Source organism: Apaloderma vittatum, unplaced genomic scaffold (assembly GCF_000703405.1).
Source record: "Apaloderma vittatum isolate BGI_N311 unplaced genomic scaffold, ASM70340v1 scaffold3092, whole genome shotgun sequence".
Classification (NCBI taxonomy): Eukaryota; Metazoa; Chordata; class Aves; order Trogoniformes; family Trogonidae; genus Apaloderma; species Apaloderma vittatum.
Window position 1 is genome coordinate 30,222 of NW_009703964.1, and position 22,110 is coordinate 52,331.

Genomic DNA, 22,110 nt, shown 5'->3' on the forward strand with positions numbered 1-22,110 from the left:
CTCCTTACGTTCCAGTTCGACTTAACCTTACTTGAGCATGTGCACTTTTATTTCAAGAATGGTATTTTATGGTGCGTTCACGTCTCTTTTAGCTGCTGGGATATTTTGCCTGATACTTTCATCAGTGGCCTTTTTTGTAGATGTGTCACTCGACTGCTCAGTCATCCTGTGACTGGGAGGAGGATTTGGCTGTATTTGGGGGTATACCTGTTTGGTGTTCAGTAGATAGGTTATTTTGACTTTGCAGAGTTTGTAACCTCTGCTTTGTAGCATTTTCTGTTATTGTAATTCTCTTATTCCATTTTTAAAGTTTCTTTATAGTATGTTACACCTTTTATTTTTTTTTTTCCTCGCCCTGCTTTACCCCCTTTTCTGATTTGGGGACTATATCTCTGTATTTTCTGCAGATTAGTGTTTTTCTTTTTTGTTTTTCTTTTTTCCCCCCCCCTAGTGTTAATCAATAGCGTTTAGACAAAGTCAGTTTTAAATGTACTTCCGAGTACTTTTGCTCTGGCCAGAATCCTTACTGTGGTGAGCTTATTCGGTAGCCTGGGACCATACTCAGTGCAGGCATCCTTGCCCTGCAAGCCACAGTACCTATCAAAAGAATGTAGGGGGCAATTTAGTAATTACCTCTTCAGTTGTACAGTTACAGTCTGTTGGTGCAAGTTTTGTCCAAGTTCTTAAAATCCATCAGAAACCTTACTGTGAGAAAAAGGACTAGAAAAATGTGGAGATGCCAACTTCCTTTTCAGTTGAATATAACCAGTATAATATCTGTCCCACTGCAAAGAGGAAGACTCTTACTTTGGTCCTTACTAGACTTGAAAACGGCTATTTTAGGGGCTGATTAACAAGTAAAGGCCACCTCTCCCTAGTGCAAAGGACAGCTGGGTTTGGAAATTTCAACTATTCAATTTCAATCTACCAGCCATAAGTCCATCAGAGTTTTACCAGCTCATGCTTCAGATTTCAGTTCATTTTGGCTCATATATTAATGGTTCTATGTATTTTTCAGAATTCAGACAGTGCTCTAAGAATAAGAATTGTGAGTTAACGAAGTGTGTGAACTTCCTTTCATGTGCAAAGAAGCTGAGCTTCCATTTCAAATCACTGGCTGCAGGTTCCTGCTGAGTTCCAATTTGGATTAGAAAAGGAATAAATAGGGAAATGACAAGTAATACTAGAGTAAATAATATGGCCTTGTTCTTTTCTGGGGCTTTTTAGCAGTGTACCTTAATATTTTTGCCTATTTAATACTACCAAGTTGAACATAAACAAATACCCATAAAAATCAGACAGCATTATATTTTGTAGAATGCACATAACCGTTGCCTTGCAGTTCCCTAATTTTAGCAGCCTTTTCCACATGGGGTTAGAGGAATGCAGCAGTGCTGTTTGCAAGTTTGAAATAGAACAGCCTGTCTCTGTTTCTCTTTGGCTTCTGAATCCATTCTGAGTTTTGTTTTGGGTGGTTGTTTGAGTTTGTTGGGTTTTTTTTTTGCCTAACCAAAGACCAGATGCTGAATTTGGATAGCAAGCCTGATATATTTACTCCAGTGTATTTAAAATTTGGCAAGATCATGAGGGACATAACTTTTATATTATTTCATTGCCTGAGAACTTTGCGTGGTAAATAAAATATGTGTGAATATGGGAGAGATTAGTTGCACAGAGATGACAGGTAAGACACAAAACAGTTACGCCTCTTGAGCATTTCTGCCTATCGGGACATATATTTTAACTTATTTAGATTTTAGATTGTTCCCAGTACTGCGAATTGGACAAGTACCAATAGCTCAGCTCTGAAGAGAGTTTCCAAGCATGGAAAATTTTGAAGTGTCACAGTCTGTATGTGGAGGGAGGAGTAAAAGATGATGCAGGTATACCTTCTTTATTAGCAGAGAGATCGAGTTGGTGATTTTTCCTCATGTGGGAGAACCAGGCAACTCAGATAACAGTTTCACAAACACTTCATACTAGCATGAGTTGGTACCTCCACTTAAAGATGCAGTCCCACCTTTTCTGAATCATAGACTGTTCCCCTGTCCCTGGAGAAACCCATGCCCTCCATTTTACATCAAATTCATAGTGGAGTTACTGGAGTTGCTGCTTTGTGCTTTACAATTATAGTGTGAAGCTTCTGCTTCAAGGAAGATGCTTGCTTTTATTTTTTGGTACGTTGTGTTAGTCATTTCATATTAGCCTTGCAACCTTTAATGTGATTTGAGCAGGAAGGAAAGAATTATAGAGGAGGAGAAAATTAATGTTGGAAGTCTTATAGAAAGCTGCTATATCTGTGAGAATAATTTCCTCTATCATTTCCTGCATGTTGTGCAACTGTTTTTGGCAGTGTATTAGTTCTGACTTCTGTATGTTCCACTGTTCATGAAATGTTTTATAAGCTACACATTTTAATGTCTTGTTTTGGAGTATGTTTGATTGTATTTGACACTATGCCCTTATGCTATAAATTACCTCTCAGCAAGAAATGTCGTTGTGCCTTTTAATTGCTCAGATCACTAAAATGCCAAGTGAAATTCAACTCTAGAAAGCAGAGGTTCTTCAACTGTGTTGCTCATTGTGGTGGCATCCCAAGGTTGCCAGGGCTTTGAGGTGGTATAGCTCCACCTTTTCCTGAGAGGAGAATGTTTTCATTGGAAGCTACAAAAGGCTTCTGTTTCCTACAGTAAATTTTTATTAGAACATAAACACAGAGCAGCGTGACTGTCTATAGAGAGAACTCAGTTCTGCTGAATGTGACAAATGTAAATTTAAAAGATCCGAAAATAAGTGATGCCTGGGTCTTTGTGTTTTTATAGGGTGGCTTTTTTCCTCCAGCCTTGTTTACTACCCCAGCAGCTCTTAGGGTTTCTGGTACATTCTTACTGCTCTCTTCTGGTTTCCTGGGGAAATGACCTCCTTTCTGCTTCTTTGGACACTTGGCCTTCAGATTTGCTCCTTCCCTGAGCAATTCCTTCTACTTTTCAAGAACTTCCCACTTGGCTCTCCAGCATCAGGCTCCTTGCTTGGAGCTTTCTCTGCCTCGTCTTCCCACATGCTAGGGCACTGAGCATGTAGAGCAGGCTCTTGTTACTCTCAGAGGAAATTTTCTGCCCTTCTTTCCAGAGAGTCATGGGTGACCCCAGTTTCAGCAACCAGACCAGGCTATGCTGGCAGCCCTTCTGATCTGCTAATTTGCATGTTTCCAAAAATCCTATTGTGTTTGCAAAGGAAATAGTGAATAAACAAGCAACCCAAAGCTTCTACGTAGAACTCGTGTTTCTTTGGATTTGGGTGAGGAGGAAAAAAAAAAAAAGCCCTGAAAAATAACTGTTAAAAGGTAATAGGCTGTTGTAATTAAAGCATTTGTCTTTCTTTTTCTTTAGTTTCAGTCTAGAAGATGATACCTACTGGTGCTTTGTTCATAAAAAGGAATGCTTTATTCATTTTTTTTCTCTTTTCTTCTGTGTGGTACAGAAAGGCATCCATGAGTGGAACTTTAGTGCTGCCTCTATCAGGGGAGTAAGGTAAGTTGTTTCCTTTTCAGGTTTTGAAATGAAAAGAGCAATTGCATGAGTAATGTGTTAAGCTGCCACTGTGGATGTTGGTGGAGTAACAGACAGCAAATTGGAGCAGAACCGTGCAGATATGTTCATAGGTGCCCTGCTCTAAGTGAAGCCCTGAGAGTCTTAAACCGTATTCAGAAATGACTACTTGCAGAGTTCATTCTGTAAAAATTAGCAAACATAGCCTCCTGAATTAAAGAACTAGCATTTTAGAAAAGTTGGTAGTCACTTACTTTGTGCTAATTAAGATTGAACTATAATAACTGTTGGTGTTTCCTGTCATTTTGCCTGCGTTCTGTCACAGCCGAGAGCTACCTGGTGCACAGAATATGTAAGCACACCAGGAGGTAACATGTGGATGCAGAGCAGGAGGATATGAGGAACTGACAAGATCAGTTGCTTACCTGTTGTTGGAGTTTGGTGTGAGTCTGTACATTTGGAGGGGTTTTTTTGTTTTTCTTCTGTGTCTGTTTATGGATATGGCAGCAAAACTATTTCAGAGAAGGCCCATAAGGAGAGGAGTCTGTCAATGCAGAGAGTTAGTTAGACCACAAAGTAAAAACTTGAAGATTGGGAGAATAGAAAAAAGGGAATCAATAGAGAAAGAAGAAGGGTAAGAAAAAAACCATAACAACACTTAATCAAAACAACCGAAAACCAACCCCTTACTTCCCAAAGATTCATGTGGAGTACAAGTGAAATGTGAAAGTCTGGCTTGACTGGATTAGAGTGATGCTGTACATTTAAGGTCAACTTTCTTTTCTTCAGCACACTTTTGTCTTTGGGACAAGGCTCATGAGGTAATGACAATGGAGGAAACTTTGCCATCTTTTTGCTTGATTTCAGCAAAACGTTTTTTGTCTACTGGGGAGATTTCTTCCAGGGAGAATTCTTTAATGGATTGTGTGCCATATTGCCAGTACAGTACAGCTGAATCTGAGCTAATGGGTCTGCTCTGCCAAACCAGGTTGAGTGTAGAGTGCATCCTGTTTGGCAGGGTCCAGCCTGACAAATTGCGTCTTCTGATAGTAAGAAAGTAGTGTTCTACTGCTGTTGTGACCTCTTTGGATCAATTCTTCATCTTAGTCTCTTTTTTTCTTTTTCTGGAATTTATTTATTCTTTGGCATCCTGCAACTTTCCACTTCAGTGTTTGTTTTTAGTGTAATTTAAAAAAAATAAATTCATAAATCCTACTACTTTTTTTTAAAAATAGTCATTACTCTGGTCTAATAATAGCTGTTCCATACACACAAAGCTGTTGCTATGTCTGCAGGACGTTTTTGCACAGATGGATGATTCTTTTTTCTTCCAAAAAGTAACTTTAAAAAAACAAGCTATCAGTAGGCACAGAAATTCAGTCCTGTGGGGTTCAGCCTATTTTAGACAAAAATTGCAATGATACGCGTAGTTCAGTCTGGTTTGGCTTTTGGTTGCAGTATGGTTTTGTGTGTCTCTGAAAAAAAAGAAAATTAAAAATATTTATTGTCCTTTCTTTTTCCTTCTCTGTTATTAAACCATACTGTGGTCAGTACTGTTTCTCCTGATGTTCCTGCATTTGTTATTTAAACTGTCAGTTGTCACTTACTTTGTCATTTAAATTTCCAATCTGTTCATCTAGACAGATATCCAAAACAGCTTGGGAGACTTTATGGTCAGCCAGCAGTCACTGAATTCTTAGAAAACTCTGGCTGCCTCTATGAGGAGCTGCAGAGGAAATCTTTATGTTATGTATAAAGTATAAAACTGAATGAGCCTCTCTCTTTGTCTTGTTCCTAATACGTGCAAGCTTCTGATCACTCAATTTTTCAGTGTTTTTCAAATTTTTTCCTAGTTTTATGAAGGCAGATATTCTTTGGAATGGGACTGCCTTCAGAAGCAGACTTGCTTCTAATCTATTTTGGTATCGAGGTTATTTTTGGCTCCTTTGAAGCTCCTAGACTTAAAGCAGTCTAGGAAGTGGGAGCTTCCAGCTTTATGAGGATTCTCAGCCTTTCTAAACTAAGAAGAGCCAGCTTTAGATGTGCAGCCTTAACGTACAAGACGGGTCTTTGTACGTGATCTCGGAGGCCTTTTTGGCAAAGGCCTCCGTAAATATTTACTCCATTACATAAGGAGACAGCAGGTCTGAAGAGACATCTAACATTGAAATATGGCTAATGTTTTTGGTAAATACCTCAGGAAAGTGACTGATGGGTCACTTTTTCTGTGTTCTTTGTATCAGCCAGTGTAGTCAGCATCTTATGAGTAAAGTTCAGCTCTCAAGAACTGCAAAGGGACTTGGAAAGTGTATTTAGCTGCTCTCAGAGCAGCATAGTGCTAAATCACACTCTGTTTGCAGGGAGTCATATGCTTTCTTGACCTCTTAAACAGTAAATTTATTTTTTTTTTATTGGATTGGGCCAAAAGGTACCATTAATCTTAAAGGCTTCATCCGAGTTTTTGGAACATGGCTGCTACCCCAAATTACTTCACATCTTAGGTTATCCAGAAAAGTTCCTAGTATTCTGCAGAGCTGAAGATACCGTCTTGATTTTTCTAATTTTAGAAATAAAGTAGCAGACTGAAGTTGCTAGACTACAAGTCGGCTTTTACTCGATGTTTGGGACAAGCCCTGGATTATAAAGCAACTGCTACTTGTGTTGTTCCTGTGAGAGTGCCTCAGAGGTCATGCTGATGAGTGTTGTGTTAGAAGCAGTGAAAAAGTCTGCATCCAGTTTTCTTCATAGCTTAAGAGTTGACAAGTCTTCTGTCCCAAGTTCTTGGCACTTGAAATTGTGTCAGACTACTTATGACAGTGGGAGGTGTCTACTGCTGTGCTTCTAGAAAACAGGCAAAAGTTCCACAGAGCTGCTCTCCTCTGGATGCTGCCAACGCTCGGCTCTTTCATCTGCTGCTTCATCGGGAAGTGTTAGTAAGCAGTTAGTTAAAGCATCTCTGACTTCTGGATGCACACGAGCTGGGCACGAGGCCACGCTGCATCATGTTTTACAGTTTGTCTTTGGAGTTTTGCAAATTCAGCCCCAATTCTGCTGTTGTAGAAGTCAGTGGGTATTACGTGTGCTCGGGAACTCTCAGAATGAGGCATTTCCTGAGGAAATGATCTTGTCTCTTTTTATAATTTGGTATTTTTAGTTGTCCTTTTTTCACTATAACAGAGAGGAAGGCAATATATAAGTAATGTAAATGCTTGCTTAAAGGCCTTAAATATTTATTAATTTGTCTACCCTCTGTGTACACTCCACATTCTTACCCTTTTATTCACTGCTGTGTTGGTCAGTGGCTTCTGCGCACGTCAGGTTTAAACTGACAGTTTATTCAGTACAATGTTAAGCTTGCATGGAACTTGAAATGAATGAGTAGTTCTGTTTAATATCAGTTATTCCATGTCTGGAGAGTTTACCTATGTGCCTGAAAATGTTGAGTTAAAAGTTGATTTATAAACTGGGGACTATGACTTTCTTCCCAAAGGTGCCCATTACTTAGCACTTACGAATTTTTCCTAATGTAAAACTGAGTCGCCACACCCAAAGACAAGAAAAACATTCTTATAATGAAGTTTGGCCTTCTCTTAAGTAGCTTTGTGAAAGGCAGGCTTCCCCAGCTTGTCTAAAGATCCTTTTGTTTATCAAAAGTTACAGCGATAGAGGAATCCTAGAAGGAAGCAAAGATCAGACAACCTTAGACACGCCTATTAAAGGTTGAAAATTACAAGTATTCCTGATACTCACAGAAAAACCTTTATGTTAATTAAAGCATCAATCATTTGGCACAACATGGAATGCCATTCTACTTTTTTGTGCTATAAATTAGTTAAAAACATGATGACTGTCTTGATCCAGCTAAAATAGATTGATTTCACTAGGACTGTGGATTTTGTCCAGTATCTTAAGAATTAATTTGTCTTGGTTTCTCAAATACAACATGATATTCCTTTGTAATAGCTCTAGCTGTCTTTCCCCCCTCCCCGATGTTGTATTAATCAGTTTTACCACATCAGCTTAATACCTGACGCTCAACATGTGACAAAGTTACAGAAAGAGCTATTTCAAATAATGTTTAATATTTTCTATATGGAACACAGTAATGACATACATATAAAACAGTTCTGGTGAATGAATAACTCTGCAAGAGTTCAGCATACTTGAGGTAGAAAACTGACAACTGTACTGGAATTTTCACCTCTTCTGCTCTTCTGCTGAGACATCTATGCATCCATAAGGGAGTGGCATATGTACTTCTCTGTTATTTTTGTTCTCCTGTTATAGCAGAAAAAACTGAAGATAGGCAAGGCTAGTGAAGTCACTCACCTCATTTTTTGATGCTGACAACTTAAAAATATTTTTTAACATATTATCAGTGTACTAATTCACAAGGCACCGATCTGGATTTTTTGTGTTCAAAATTGAGCTGTGACTGATTTCTAAACCAGGAAGAACTCATGATTTGAGTTCAAAGTTCACCTTTCTAATATGATCCTGAAAGGATGTTTCATCCTGGCTGTAGGAGTGGAAATTTAAGGATCTTACCTAAATGCATTCGAAACAGAAGTGACTCAGGTCAATGGAAATAATCCTATTAACTTCTTTGCCCCTACTCTTTCTTGGTGAATGTGTGGACTAGATGGGCAAACTGAATGAGAGCAAACAGAAAAATTTGAACTTTGTAAAATTACACTCTTGTATTCTGCAATGAGGAAAAACTGTGGCTTTTCTTAGGTTTAATCTGGTGCTTTCCCGTATTAAATAGGTTGATCTGTATGATTTCACATAGCTGGTAGAAATCCAAATGCACCTTTCTGATAACGTGTTCTGTTTGGCTCTTCTTTCAGCATTTCGAAGTTTGAAGAACGATGCTGTTTTCTATACGTGCTGCACAACTCGGATGACTTTCAGATCTATTTCTGCACAGAACTTCATTGCAGAAGGTGTGTCACTTTTTATTTTAGAAAAAACGTGGCCTGTGATGGGGTAGATGGTTTCTGAGCATCCTCAGCGATCACTGTCTTTCATGGAAAAGCTTAGCGTTATGTAATACCCTTGGAGCTATATGAGTTTTGAAGTGTTGAAGTGCAAGCTCAGACAAAAATTAGAAATAAATAGGATTGCAAATTTATATTATTAATTTTTTACACATTTTGTGGTATTATTTTCCTAATAGTTATCCTGTTAAGGCTTACTACAAGTGTTGTATTGGGGGCAACAAACAAAGCATCCTAAACTTAAAAAGGACTTTCTGAAGTGGGAATGTTTGGGGTAAAAACAAGGTCTGGTCAGGATCTCTCTTTCGCTGTAACTAAAATTTTATTTATGATTATGAAGAAGCACATTTGGTTTCCTTTACGTTAGCATCATGTTTTCATGAGTAAGTTTGTACCTGTATCCTTACAGGAAGCTTAGCAAGTGTTTGTTCAACAAAATTAGGGCTGTCTCAGTTTCTCTAAGCTGTATTTCTGCTCCATAAGCTTGAGGGCTGTGGTCTTGAATTGATCCAGAAGGCATTGCCGGATGAAATATCATGTCTTCTTATGCTAAAAAAGGCTGCAGCTTTATCAAAAATCATTGCAGTACTCCATGTTAATGGCTGCGGCCACCTCCTCACCCAGTCCCTGGCTTGTTCTCTCCTCCATTCTCATTCATATAGGTTCGTTTACCATATTCATTCCCCTTCATATCTGAGCACTTCTTACAAGATGAGTAAGAAATTCTATAGTATAGCGTAGTGGGTTTACTTGCATTCTGTCAAAGGGATAGAATTCATGTGTAGTAGTATATATATATATCTTTTTTTATGGGAAGTTGTAAAATAGACCTGCTTTTCATACAAACCAAAACTTCAAGCTAGCTGTCCTGCACTACAAAAACTCCTCCAAATGTAGGCAAGACTTACATGCTTCTCATGATGCTTCAGTGTTTTCATCGGACATAAAGAAATGGTATTATCGGATGAGAATTTCACCAGATACATAGATTTTTAAATACAAATTCTATTAACAATTTCAGACATCATGGATGTCTAGCACATGTTAAAGGAGTACATAAGAAGTAGAAAATCTGCAGATTTTGACTGTTAAATATTTGGTTTTCTTTTTGCCAAAAATCTTTTACACTGAAGTTACACTTAAGTCCTCTTTTGGTTCATTCATTAATTTAGAGAGAAGTGTCCCCATTGTCTTTTGTCTTTGTCCCCATTGTTAAGTATGGGTTTAGTTTTTTTGCTTTTTTTTTCTTTTAACAGGTTTTTTGACATGGTGAATGGTATAACTGAAGAAATAGGGAAGACTACAGAGGAAGGGGAATGTGATGGAGACTCTCTAGAGGTATTTTAACTTTTTTTTTCCCCAACATACTAAGAATTTTGGCTTCTAGTCTAGCATTTCAGTGAGGACAATAAATTACTAATCCCTTCTCTGGAAGAAGTTAGACAAGTTTTTGTTTACAAAATTTTATCCTCTACTATTTGTAAATTAATGATTCTTTTTGATGGTCCTCATGTAGTTTTTATAACCAGCATAGCTAAATCTCTTGTATCTCAGCATACCAGCTTGAGGAGGGACTCGGCTCTGGAATTCCCCTGTCATGCTTCCTACAGAGTGACTCTTGTAGCAGTTACTTCAGAGTATAATCATAGTCAGGCAGTGTTAGCAACTCTTTAAATTTTAAAAACTGTTTGTTTTCTGTTTCATGCATCACTGGAATTGTGCGCACTTACGTTATTGGCAGGTTGTTTGCACAACAAGTGAGGGTATAATTGTAGTAGGGGAAGTCTTGTCTGTGCTAGTTACCGTCTGTAGGCAATGAACAGCAAACTCAAGTCAGATGTTGGTGTTGATGCTGCTGGGAGTCTGCTCTTACCCTTAGCCCACTAACTCAAGCTGGAGCTTAGGGTGCCACATTGCTGCTGCCACCCCTTTTAGCTAAGCTCTAGCTTTCCTGGGTACGCATGTGGTTGAAGAGCGAGTACAGGGCCACTGGGTGCATTGCAGGAGTTAAGCTGTTCAGGCTTTATTTTAGGTGATGGGGAAGAGAATATAATATCTAAGTCCACGTTCTGTCACATAAAATCTCCAAAGTTCTGGAGACATCCAAAACTAACTGAGAGAGTCAGTGCTGCATAATGAATACAGACAGCCCTCTGCCCCAGTTCTGATGTTGGCATTTTATAATATATATGAAAATGGAGATGGGACAAAAGGAAACCACAAGTGACTTGTGGGATAGAAAAATACCCTATAATGAGAACCTTAGGGTCACTGACTTGTTCATTTTAGCAAAAAAAAAAAAGCAGTGGGTGACTTGATTGCAGTGGGTAAGTATTTTTACTGGGAAAATTACGATGCGCTAATGATCTGTTGAAGAAAAAAGTAATTAAATAGTAACACCAAAGAAATTTGAATTAAGAGGCATGACTTCACCATGAGAGTAACTGTTGGAACAAAGTATTAAAAGATGTGGTGGATTCCTCGTTTTTGGGTTTTTTTTTTAATTTTTTGTAAAAAAAAATAATAAATAGCAGTCTTTATTTGGAAGAAAATAAAGAAACCTTTAAGCATAAGCTACTGGGTTTAACCTGGGAGTGAGCATGGGAAATTACATTTCTGTATTACACAAGAGGACAGAACAGATAATCCATCTAAAGACCTTTTCTGGACTGGCCTTAAAATCTTTGAAATTCAAATTCAGCCAAAACCATGCTTAATACACTGCAATCCTGACTACCCTCCATTGGCATACTCTACTGGCTGACCTGACACTGGCAAAATTGAGGTTATTCCGGGTTTGGAAGATGTGGTCAGGTCGGGAGAGCATCTGGAACAAATTAAGAGTATCCTGCCTTGCTTTCTATGTCTGTGCGGGAGCCGAACTCAGCTTGGTGCAGAATGCCCTCTGTCGTCTTCTCCTGTTTTTACAGCACCTGCCAGCAGAATTGCAGCTGCTGGTAAGACATGCAAGTGTAACAAGGCAGAACAGGTAAAAGCTAGCTTAGTTTTACGCACTTACCTGAAATAGTTACCTTAAAAGCTTCCTGTACCACCGATGGGGAAATAGAGGCATGTTGCAACAGTATCTGAATTGCCTTTTTGAGGTGATTTTCTGTCTTTCTCCATGGTCTGCAGAGAGCAACTAGCATCTTCAATGCCTTAGTGGTGAGCACAGGGGCAGATGGGCTAAATCTCATACCTGTATTTTATTTCGTGTTGTTGTTTACTTTGCAGTATGATTATGAATATGATGAAAATGGCGAGCGAGTCATTCTGGGGAAAGGAACCTACGGCATTGTGTACGCAGGACGAGATTTGAGCAATCAAGTCAGAATTGCTATTAAAGAAATCCCAGAGAGAGACAGCAGGTACAGTAACTGTGACAATGATTCCAAATGTTGTACATTATATAATTCCAGCAGTAATGTGATCAACTAGTTTGCTGATCAAGGAGTACCTCTACTACAAAGCTGCGAATTAATTACCTGTCTGGGGTATATAATGGTGTTCTCTGTCTTTGTAACTAGATGTTTCCAAGTTGCAGAATGGATTATGATCACAACTGAGAATTTAGATGTTTTGGTACTGGTAATTTATAATACTTTTTTCTTCCAAAAGAAACATTGCTGAATGGCAAAATCTCACTCAAACACCTAGTGATAAGCCCTATCTACTTAGACATGCTCAAGCATGTCTGTGTAAAAGAGCTGTAGAAATTTGTGATTTGATGCATCCTTTAAAATTCTGAGCCTGTTAAAGATGTTTTCCTTTCCTGTTTGTGCATCATTTATTATGAAGCCTCTTAACATAATAGATCATGTGGAATGATCTTTTTATCCACTTTTTTAAATGTAGTCTCTTTAGACATGTATTGCCCTTTCTTATTTGTAAAGGCTGCTATGTAAAGACCAGACACTTCATTATTATACAGTGTATCCAGCATCAAGTCGCATTATTTAAACTAATTTGGAGCTCAGATGTTGACAGGACACTGTGCAGTAACTCTTGTAAAGTTGGGGGCTTTGTGTGTGTGCGTAATGCCACCTGGTATTCTAGATCAGTCTTCCCCTCCCCCCTTTTTTATTTTCTCTATTGGTACCTCCTGTGGGACTTCCTTCAGTTATTCTATCCTCACTTGTTGTTTTCTTTGAAGTTCAAAAAATTAATCCTTCTAAATATTTTTGAGTCCATATATATGTATATATATTGGGTATTCAGTATGAATATGTCTGTGGTCTAATACTTTTTCCATGCTCATAATATTTTAAAGATATTAGATTATTTTCCATCCTCTTTATTGTTATTGTAAATTCAACTTCAGAATGTGGTACAATTTCTCAGAAAGTACGACCTGATTACACAGAGTAATCTTGACTCTAAATAGTGTTGCAAGTTTTGTGTATGCTAAGAAGAAATTTGTTATTTGTAACAGCTATGGTTAATACAAAGCCTGAATAGACCAATAACCACTTTAAAGAAGAAAAAAACAATCTGTTTTTTTCTTCTCCAATACACATTTTAAAAGAATTCTCAATGGAAAAGATTACAGGTTCAATGTGCAAAAGCACACTGGAAAAGAGATTACTGAAAAGCTTTTAGTCTTTCATTTAGAGCTCCAAAAACATTTACAGTCTTCCAGGCTAAATTTAAAGTTTTATTCTTTTAATGGCAAAGTAAGAAAAATTTATTAATTCATTTCTGATTAAATTATAACCTGATCTTTTAGCACTTTGAAAGACAGCTATAGCAAAAAAAAATATTAATGTCTGAAGTGAATTCTTACCACTTTCAAACTAAAAATTACTTTTTGATCTTTTAGATTCGTAAGAAATAAGTTTTGAGACAGAGCATGGTGAGACATGCCATGATTTCTGTGCAAAAATCAGGGAGTTTTCAATATGTTAAATATAAGCTGTTGAATTGTCAGGAAATGTTAAACTATGGAGACATGTTCTGAAAGAAGATGAAACATTCCTGCAGTGCTGTCCACCTAAAATGTATTTCTGGTACTACAAAATGGTACCAGTGGCCTTATCAGCTTTCCAAGTTAAAACAAAATCATATGAGGTAGAAAAAAAAATCTAGCTTTCTAGGATTTAAATGGAATGAAGAAAGACAAATTCTGAAGTCTCCTAATGACTAAATTCTTAAATAATAAATGCTTCATCCCACAGGAGAATTTTCCTACAGCTTTATTTTATTTGCTGAATTATTTCAGTAGTTTAAGACTCAATTAACTGTGCAGTTTAAAAGTGCAGAGGGAAGAATTACAATGGTCTTGCTATTGCCACTCCAAGTGAATGTCCCATTGATAGAACTCAGGGATATAATCTCTGATGATTTTGTGTTTCTGAATGACAAACAGTGTAGTCAGAATCTTTATAGTCATGTGTGTAGAGGCAAGCCAAAACTCAAATTAGTTTTCAGTAAATAGACTTAGAGATGCATAATCATGCTTATCATTAACCAAGTACTTGTTTTCTGGAGCAGTTGTTTTCCAGAGGGATTTTTAGATGCCTGCTATTTTTTTTTCCTTTTCCTTCCACGTTTTTTAGGAGTTCAGCCTCCACTTGTAGCTTAATGTGTTGTTAGGCTGAACCGATAACTTCCTGCCCCAAAAGGGAGGAGGGCTCGCAGGCGCTTTTTCCGTAACAATTTCACTTTCTCTCGTGCTTTGATTGTGTTCCTGGCATTGGTGCTCTGCTGGGTCCAGTGAGAGCTGACTCCCTTTGAATGAATAAAATAAAAGTTTTATGCCAGCTCATTAGGGGACAAGAATATATCAGTGGTACAAAGTCTGAGAGCAACCTGTTGAAGGTGAAGCTGGCAGGAAAACTATTCCTTTTGGTGGCAAGTAGCTGCAAGGTGGATTTTAGTGTTATATTTGATACTCGCTCGGTATAAGCATCTGAATGTGTCTTCCACTTGTGCAAGACTGAGCAGCACCTCCTTGCATCTGGACTGATGGAAGAAGGTCGGTGTCCTTCACCTATTTCACATGCCCTGAAAGTGTGACTGCAGATGTTAGTGCTTTCATGAAAACAGCTGCCAGACTCTCAGCACATTGTCTGCGTTTTGCCAGACAATACACAGAATCTGGCAGCTGACCTGCTCCCAACTCACCCTTGGATGGAAGAAGAGCATTTGGGCTGGCCCAGGTTGCACATCAGCTGCCGATCTGTTTTGGTGCATGCTCAGCACTGGAGAAGAATCCAGACTCCAGAAACAGTCTTGGCAAAAAGACTGCTGAAAAGCTTACATCTCTGACAAATATTTTACCTTGGACTGGATTACATGTGAATAAATTGTTTTGGTTGGTTCTTCTGAATATCTCCCCATAAAGTGATTCCTGTTTTCTTACTCTGATAGCTGTCCACCCTTGCTTTCAGATAAGACTCCTAGTTTAATTAAAATTTAAATGGTAATTTGTTTTTGTTACTGAAGTGATTTTAGCTGCATGCTAACTTCATGTTTAGTTGTTCACTTTGGTGCTAGTCTGAATCCAACCACTTGTCCAATTGTTTGTACTCTTCGAGTTAATTTGAATAGAAGTTAATTTTTCTCAGAGAGACTGAGAGAACTGGGGCTGTTCAGCCTTGAAAAGAGACGGCTGAGAGGGGATCTTATTAACATATATAACTATCATGGGTGAATGTAAAGAGGAAGGGAGTAGGCTCTTTGCAGTGGTGCCCAGCAATAGAACAAGAAATAATGGTTTTAAGTTTAGAACATAGGAAGTTCCACCTCAATGTGAGGAGAAACTTCTTCACTGTGAGGGTGCCAGAGCGCTGGCACAGGCTGCCCAGAGAGGTTGTGGAGTCTCCTTCTCTGGAGACTTTCAAAACTCGCCTGGATGCGTTCCTGTGTGACTGCCCTAGGGGATCCTGCTCTGGCAGGGGAATTGGACTAGATGATCTTTTGAGGTCCCTTCCAGCCCCGAACATTCTGTGATTCACTGATTTTGTTTTGCTCAGTCTATGTGTATTTATAACATTTTTATGTGTGTGTATACACACTATTACATATATTAGGTATGTTGCATATATTTCTATATGATTGCATAATTTTTACTATATGCTGACCACTGTGGTTAAATGCATCTAACACACAGTCATTTTCAGTGTAAATGTGTTTCATGGTGTGTAAAATAGAACTTGAGCTACTACAGTAAAAACAAGTCTTTCTTCCCAAAAGTCAGTATTGAATAAACTGCCTCTTTTTTTTTCCAGGTACTCCCAACCTCTGCATGAAGAAATAGCTTTGCATAAACACCTCAAACATAAGAACATTGTCCAGTATTTAGGTTCTGTCAGTGAGAATGGCTTCATTAAGATATTCATGGAACAAGTACCAGGGGGTAAGCTGTGGGGAAGACTGGTTTGAGAGGTGGTTAGATTTTTTTTCTTGGTTAACATTTTAGAAGTATAAAAACCTGTAGTACTGCAACAAGATGTATTTCATGCAAGTGTAATATTCTTTAATATCTCTTTCCTAAATTAATGGGGAAAACCATGTATGCAAAGTGCTTGGATCTTCTCATTCAGTATCCACACAGGATGTGCTACAGATAGGCTTAAGATCATTGCTGAGGCAGGTGACCTCCTTTTACCTACAAATCTGTGGTAGGTTCACCGTGGCTGGAGGCCAGGTGACCACTAAAGTCGCTCTGTGACTCCCCTCCTCAGCTGGACAGGGAAGAAAAAGTATAACAAAAGGTTTGTGGGCTGAGATAAGGATGATATGAGATCACTCAATTACTGTCACAGGCAAAACAGTCTTCACTTGCAGAAAAATTAATTTATTACCAATTAAATCAGAGTAGGATAACAACAAATAAACGCAGATCTTAAAAAAGACCTTCCTCACACTCATCCCTTCTTCCCAGGCTTAACTTCCTTCCTGATTACCTCCTCCTCTCCAGCAGTGCAGGGGGACAGGGAATGGGGGTTGCGGTCAGTTCATCACGCATTGTTTCTACTGCTCCTTCCTCCTCAGGGGGATCACTCCTCACAATATCCCTGCTCCAATGTGGATCCCTTCTATAGGAGACAGCCTTCTCCAACATGAGTCCTTGCCAAGGTCTATAGTTCTTCATGAACTGCTCCGACATGAGTTTTTCCTACAGGGTGCAGTCCTTCAGGAGCAAACCGCTCCAACATAGGTCCCCTGCAGGGTCACAAGTCCTGCCAGCAAACCTACTCCAGTGTGGGCTTTTCTCTCCATGGGTCCTGCCAGGAGCCTGCTTCAGTGTGGGCTTCTCACAGAGTCACAGCTTCCTTTGAGCTCATCCACCTTCTCTAGTGCAGGGTCCTCCATGGGCTGCAGGCGGACATCTGCGCCATGGGCTGCAGGGGGACAGCCTGCCTCACCATGGGCTGGAGGGGAATATTTGCTGCTGTGCCTGGAGCACCTCCTCCCTGACCTTCTTCACTGACCTGGTGTCTGGAGAGTTCTGTCTCTCACATATTCTCACTTATCTTTTCAGCTGTAGTTGCTGGTGCACGGGTTTTTCCCCATCTTCTTAAATATATTATTCCAGAAGTGCTACCACCATCCCTGATGGGTTCAGCCTTGACCAGCACCAGATCTGTCTCGGAGCCAGCTGGCATTGGCTCTGCTGGATGTAGGAGAAGCTTCGAGAAGCTTCTCACAGAAGCCACCCTGTAGCACCTCTGCTGCCAAAACCTGGCCATGCAAAGCCAATCAAAATCAGAGATAATCTGTAGTCGTCCTGCTAGAAAGACTGTAGTTAGTCTCAGATAGCTGAGCCCTCCTCATGTACCTAACAAGGAGAAAGGTGATTGGTGATGGCTGCTTCTGTTTTGAGACCAAAGAACTTGCAGCAGACAGACACAACAAAAATCCCACTTCCTGAGCTTTTTGAGAAACTGTGGAGTTGGTGTACAAAGACATGTATATGCACATCCACCGTTCTTCACTCTCAAAACGTTCCTCTGGGGCAACTTCTCTCCAGGCACAGGAGAGAGGTGAGCACGTTGATTAAATGGGTTCTGATCTGCCCGCTTGAGGAAGCGTATGCTTCTCTGCTGCAGCTGAGGCCGGTGGAGATAGAGACCTTTTTAATTACTTCGATTGGTGATAACGCAAGTAAATATTTGGCTGGAGAAGCTGTTGGTTATAGAAGAGGTGCCTACACTTTGTTTGGGATCGACGTTTGTTATTGCTCTCTATTTTTTTTTCCTTTGGGGAAGAGGGCAGAATTTTTTTAGATTTTTACTCTCACTTTTTTTCTCTCCAAAATTATAGGTAGCCTTTCTGCTCTTCTACGATCAAAATGGGGACCATTAAAAAACAATGAGCAGACAATTGGCTTTTATACCAAGCAAATTCTTGAAGGATTAAAATATCTCCATGATAATCAAATAGTGCATCGAGACATAAAGGTAGGAATTTGCAGAGAATTAAGTCTAATAGTGTTATGTAACTGCATAACTATTTATTTTTCCTATAATTTAAAAACTTATCTGAAAGTTCTGTGTTGTCATATACCCTCTCTGCTATTCTGAACCACTGGTAAGTGAACCATTGTTGATTTGAATTTCAACCAACAGAATATGTTGGTGTTTTTTATTTTAGAAGTATTGACATATAGCACTTAAGATATGATGAAGCGGATGTTATTATTTCTGTTTTCAACGACATTGAACTTTCATAAAAGCTTATCAGAAGTGAAGATTGTTGATGGGATATTAGCAGGTGCTTTTCCAAGAAGATTGCAGATGGCAAAAGTTACCTTTAAAAAGAAAAAGTCTTTCTCCCTCTCTTAATATTTTTAATGGAATTCCTGTAGTAGAGGAAGTTCACTTAGAGTATCTGATAATGGGATTATATAAGGCAGAAACACTATTGATTTGTCTTTCATCTCCTCTCTTAAGAGCCTTAGGAAGTAATTGTTACGTACTAAAGAATGCATTGCAGAAACAGGCTATGCAAGAAGTCCTACATGAAGAGTCAGCAGAGAAAAATAATTGCTCTGAATGTTCTGTTCCTTAGGGTGATAATGTGCTTATCAACACGTACAGTGGAGTGTTAAAGATTTCAGACTTTGGAACTTCAAAGAGACTTGCAGGAATCAACCCATGTACTGAAACTTTCACTGGTATGTTCCCAGAACAGAGACTCTTTCCTCACTCAAACTGTGCATGTGGGGTCAGAATCCACAGTTGCTGAACTTCCATTGACTTCAAATCAAGATAAAAGGTTGCTGAAAGAATAACTTTTTCTATACTGAATCCTAATATATACACTGCACTTGTGTGCACTGTTCGAACAGAATGCTGTTTTGGAAGTTCCACTTGACACGTGAAAGTCTGCTACAATAGAAGAGCTGTGTCTTTTTTTTCCTTTTTTTTTCTTCTTTCTTTCATGTCTGGTTTGGACATCCTGGCTTCATCTCCAAAGTTACTTATCTACAGAGCCTGTCATTAACTTGATCCTCAGTCTGCTTGATAGTTTCATTTGGATGTTAAATCACGCAGTGACACTTCATTAAATAATTATGCAAAATGAGAACTGACTGTTATTTTAATTCTATCCTCTACTTTTCCATTTCTGTTCTAAACAGAACAAAATGCAGAACAATGTGTCAGATTGATTCCCTTTTAAAAAAAGTCTTCATATCACCTGCTGGTTTACTTCCAGATTTCAGGTTTCACTTGCTTGTTCTTTCTGGATGCAATTCAGAGCGATCATCCTTATTTTAGTCTTAATCTGTAGTACAGTAAAATGAAAATTATGTATGATTCAAAGCTCGTTGAAACCTCTTAGTAGTTGTCATTAGCTTTGAAACGTGATATCACCAAATCTGCACATGATATCAGATGCGTTTAGCACAAGTAATATTTTGAATAGTATTTTGAGGTTTACATAGAATGCATATGACAACTTATGAATAGAGTATTTTTTTTAACTCTCCCGATACTGCTCACTCCTCAGCTATTTTGTTCCAGTTGTCCTTTAGCTGTCTGTTTGCATCATTATTGCATAATTAAAAAAAAAATTGCATATGTTTTAAACAGGTACCCTTCAGTATATGGCACCAGAAATCATCGACAAAGGGCCCCGTGGCTATGGGAAAGCTGCAGACATCTGGTCTTTGGGGTGCACAATCATTGAGATGGCTACAGGGAAGCCCCCGTTTTATGAGCTGGGAGAACCGCAAGCAGCTATGTTTAAGGTCAGGCGTCTTCCTTTTACAGCTCAGGCTGGTATTTGTAAACACAGGAAGTCTTACAACTGTTTTGGAGAAGCTAGAATTAGAGATTGCAGAAAAAGAAGATAAAGGAAATGCTTGGTTAATGAGGATGTTAAGAAGAATGAGCTGATTCAACTGAGTGGGAGTGCTGTGTAGTTTCGGGAGAGCAATAGCAACTATTCAGCAGCCTGGATGTTTTAAATTTTTTTTTAAAAAAGGAAAAACAGATTTCTGCTTTGTGAGAGACTCTACTTGCAATTGTGGGGATTTTTTAATGTAATTGTTTATACAGATTATATTTTTTTTATCTCCAAATTAATAAACTAGTTACAGGAGATAATATCAAAACTTGAGAACAGTATACCATGTTTACTATCTAAATACTTTTTTGAAGTTATTTGGGAAAACAACAGTGTAGGCCATTGTTTCTCCCTTTACTTGTCTCAGGTGGGAATGTTTAAAATACACCCAGAGATTCCTGAATCCATGTCTGCAGAAGCCAAGGCGTTCATATTGCGTTGCTTTGAACCAGATCCTGATAAACGGGCTTTTGCTCATGAGCTGCTTATAGATGAATTTTTGAAGGTTTCAAGCAAAAAAAGGAAGTCCCCATCAAAGCTCTCAGGTAAATGTTGCTAAACGCAACCTGGAATTTTTCTCTTGTTGATTATACTGTTTCCTAAAACCACTGATTTAGTCTGTAAGATGAACACAGCAGATCTCGATCCCAGATGAATGTTCAGTTGTAACCTTCTGTTCCAGCAGCTTGCTGGAAAAACACTGTGTAGCAGAGTTCTGTTATCATGTTGTTACAAAGGTAATTCATATAAATATTTCTAGTAAGGTGTCTAAAAGTTTGGTTATGGTTTTCTACAGCTTTTGTGGTGGTTTTATGGGTTTTTGTTTGGTTGTTTTTTCTAAAAAATGTGAGTATGTTTTCATTCAAAGAGTATTTGCATGAAGTACACTTTGTGTAAGGTTAGAACATGCTATTGAGCCTCAGGGAAATTTTCTACGTGAGCAAAATAATCTTTGTCCCACAGCAGATGAATGTGCATGCACTGCATTATTTTTGTTTCACATACTCATTTCCTGTAGTGTTCTAAATTTTGAAAAGTAACAAGGGAGTTTTGAGATTGGATGATCATTTTTAATGTGCTTTCCACACACACGCACCGTCCCCCCAGATTACCTTTAAATTGCAAATAACTTTAAATTGCAATATATTACACTTTTGACAGGTTGTAGACAGGACAGTCCAGAGTTCATAAAAATAGGAACAGAGTTATGCTTTAGAGTGTGTTTATTTTCTCAGTTAATTTCAGCACATTTAACTTGCTTTTTCCTTTGTTTTTTCTCCTACAGTTCTTTCAGCTAACACAAATGGTGAGTTTTCACATACTTCTCTATCAAATCGTAACTATGTAGATACTGGGATTATCATTTACTCCAGCATAATTTGTCACACTGAAATGTTACGAAGAGAGGTGGGCACAATTGTGAAAACAAGTGACCTTTCTCTGTTAAAGGCCTCTAATTCACTGTACAAGTTTAAACTACTGTTTGTAATCCTAGCAGACCATGGTTTACCTGTGTAGGCAGGTGGGTAACATAGGCTTGAAGAGCTGCATTGCTGTTATAGGGCTGTTTTATAGTAGCAATAGAGCCAAGTGTTTTGAAGAAAGATAACCTTGATTTTTATTAGGTGAAATTCTATAACTTGAAAAAGCAGAATGCATTTGAGATGCCTTGTTAGGCCTGAGTAGAAGATACTCATCGCTATCAGGAAATGAACTGGAGACAGTAGGAGCCAGAGAGGTACACACTGAGCAAATCCATAGTTACCTTTGTGCCGAATTGCTATCAAAGTACGTTTTGAAACATGCACATGTGAAATAGGTATGAATGGTTTCTTGTAGCAGCAGTGTGCACTCTGGATTTAAAACAAAAAGTTCTGATTTAACATGCCTGTTTATTATTAATCAGACTATGAATGAATTGAACTTGTATAAAATAATCTGATAAAGAAATGTATCTTATAGCACATTATATATACTTATATGTTTTGTATATATAAACACATATATTTTATACCGATATAGAATTAAGATCTTAGAATGTGCTTGGATGACTTACCTTGCAGAAATATTTTGCTGCTGCTGAAAGTGCCATACTCATTATATGAGATGCACGTTCACTGCAGTGGTGAAGTTCTGTAAGCAAACTTGTAAAAAGCCCAGCATTTCTGTGTCTCAGGAAGCTTTTGAATGAAAACCTAACTGAAAGGTAGGCTTATTCTAGAAGAATAAGCTTTAGGAGTGCTTTTTTCAATTTTGTTTTAATATTT

At 38.4% G+C, this 22,110-nt stretch overlaps 1 protein-coding gene across 1 annotated transcript in view; it reads left to right on the plus strand.

Moving 5' to 3' along the window:
• MAP3K5 (mitogen-activated protein kinase kinase kinase 5) overlaps nucleotides 1–22,110 on the plus strand; it is a 62,938-nt gene that overhangs the window by 25,654 nt on the left and 15,174 nt on the right. Inside the window, exons 10-19 of the mRNA XM_009864830.1 lie at nucleotides 3,481–3,530; nucleotides 8,399–8,494; nucleotides 9,805–9,886; nucleotides 11,783–11,916; nucleotides 15,778–15,905; nucleotides 17,816–17,952; nucleotides 18,563–18,668; nucleotides 19,588–19,745; nucleotides 20,211–20,388; nucleotides 21,129–21,149. Coding sequence (XP_009863132.1) covers nucleotides 3,481–3,530; nucleotides 8,399–8,494; nucleotides 9,805–9,886; nucleotides 11,783–11,916; nucleotides 15,778–15,905; nucleotides 17,816–17,952; nucleotides 18,563–18,668; nucleotides 19,588–19,745; nucleotides 20,211–20,388; nucleotides 21,129–21,149 — 1,090 coding nt within the window. The remainder of the gene's footprint in view (nucleotides 1–3,480; nucleotides 3,531–8,398; nucleotides 8,495–9,804; nucleotides 9,887–11,782; nucleotides 11,917–15,777; nucleotides 15,906–17,815; nucleotides 17,953–18,562; nucleotides 18,669–19,587; nucleotides 19,746–20,210; nucleotides 20,389–21,128; nucleotides 21,150–22,110) is intronic.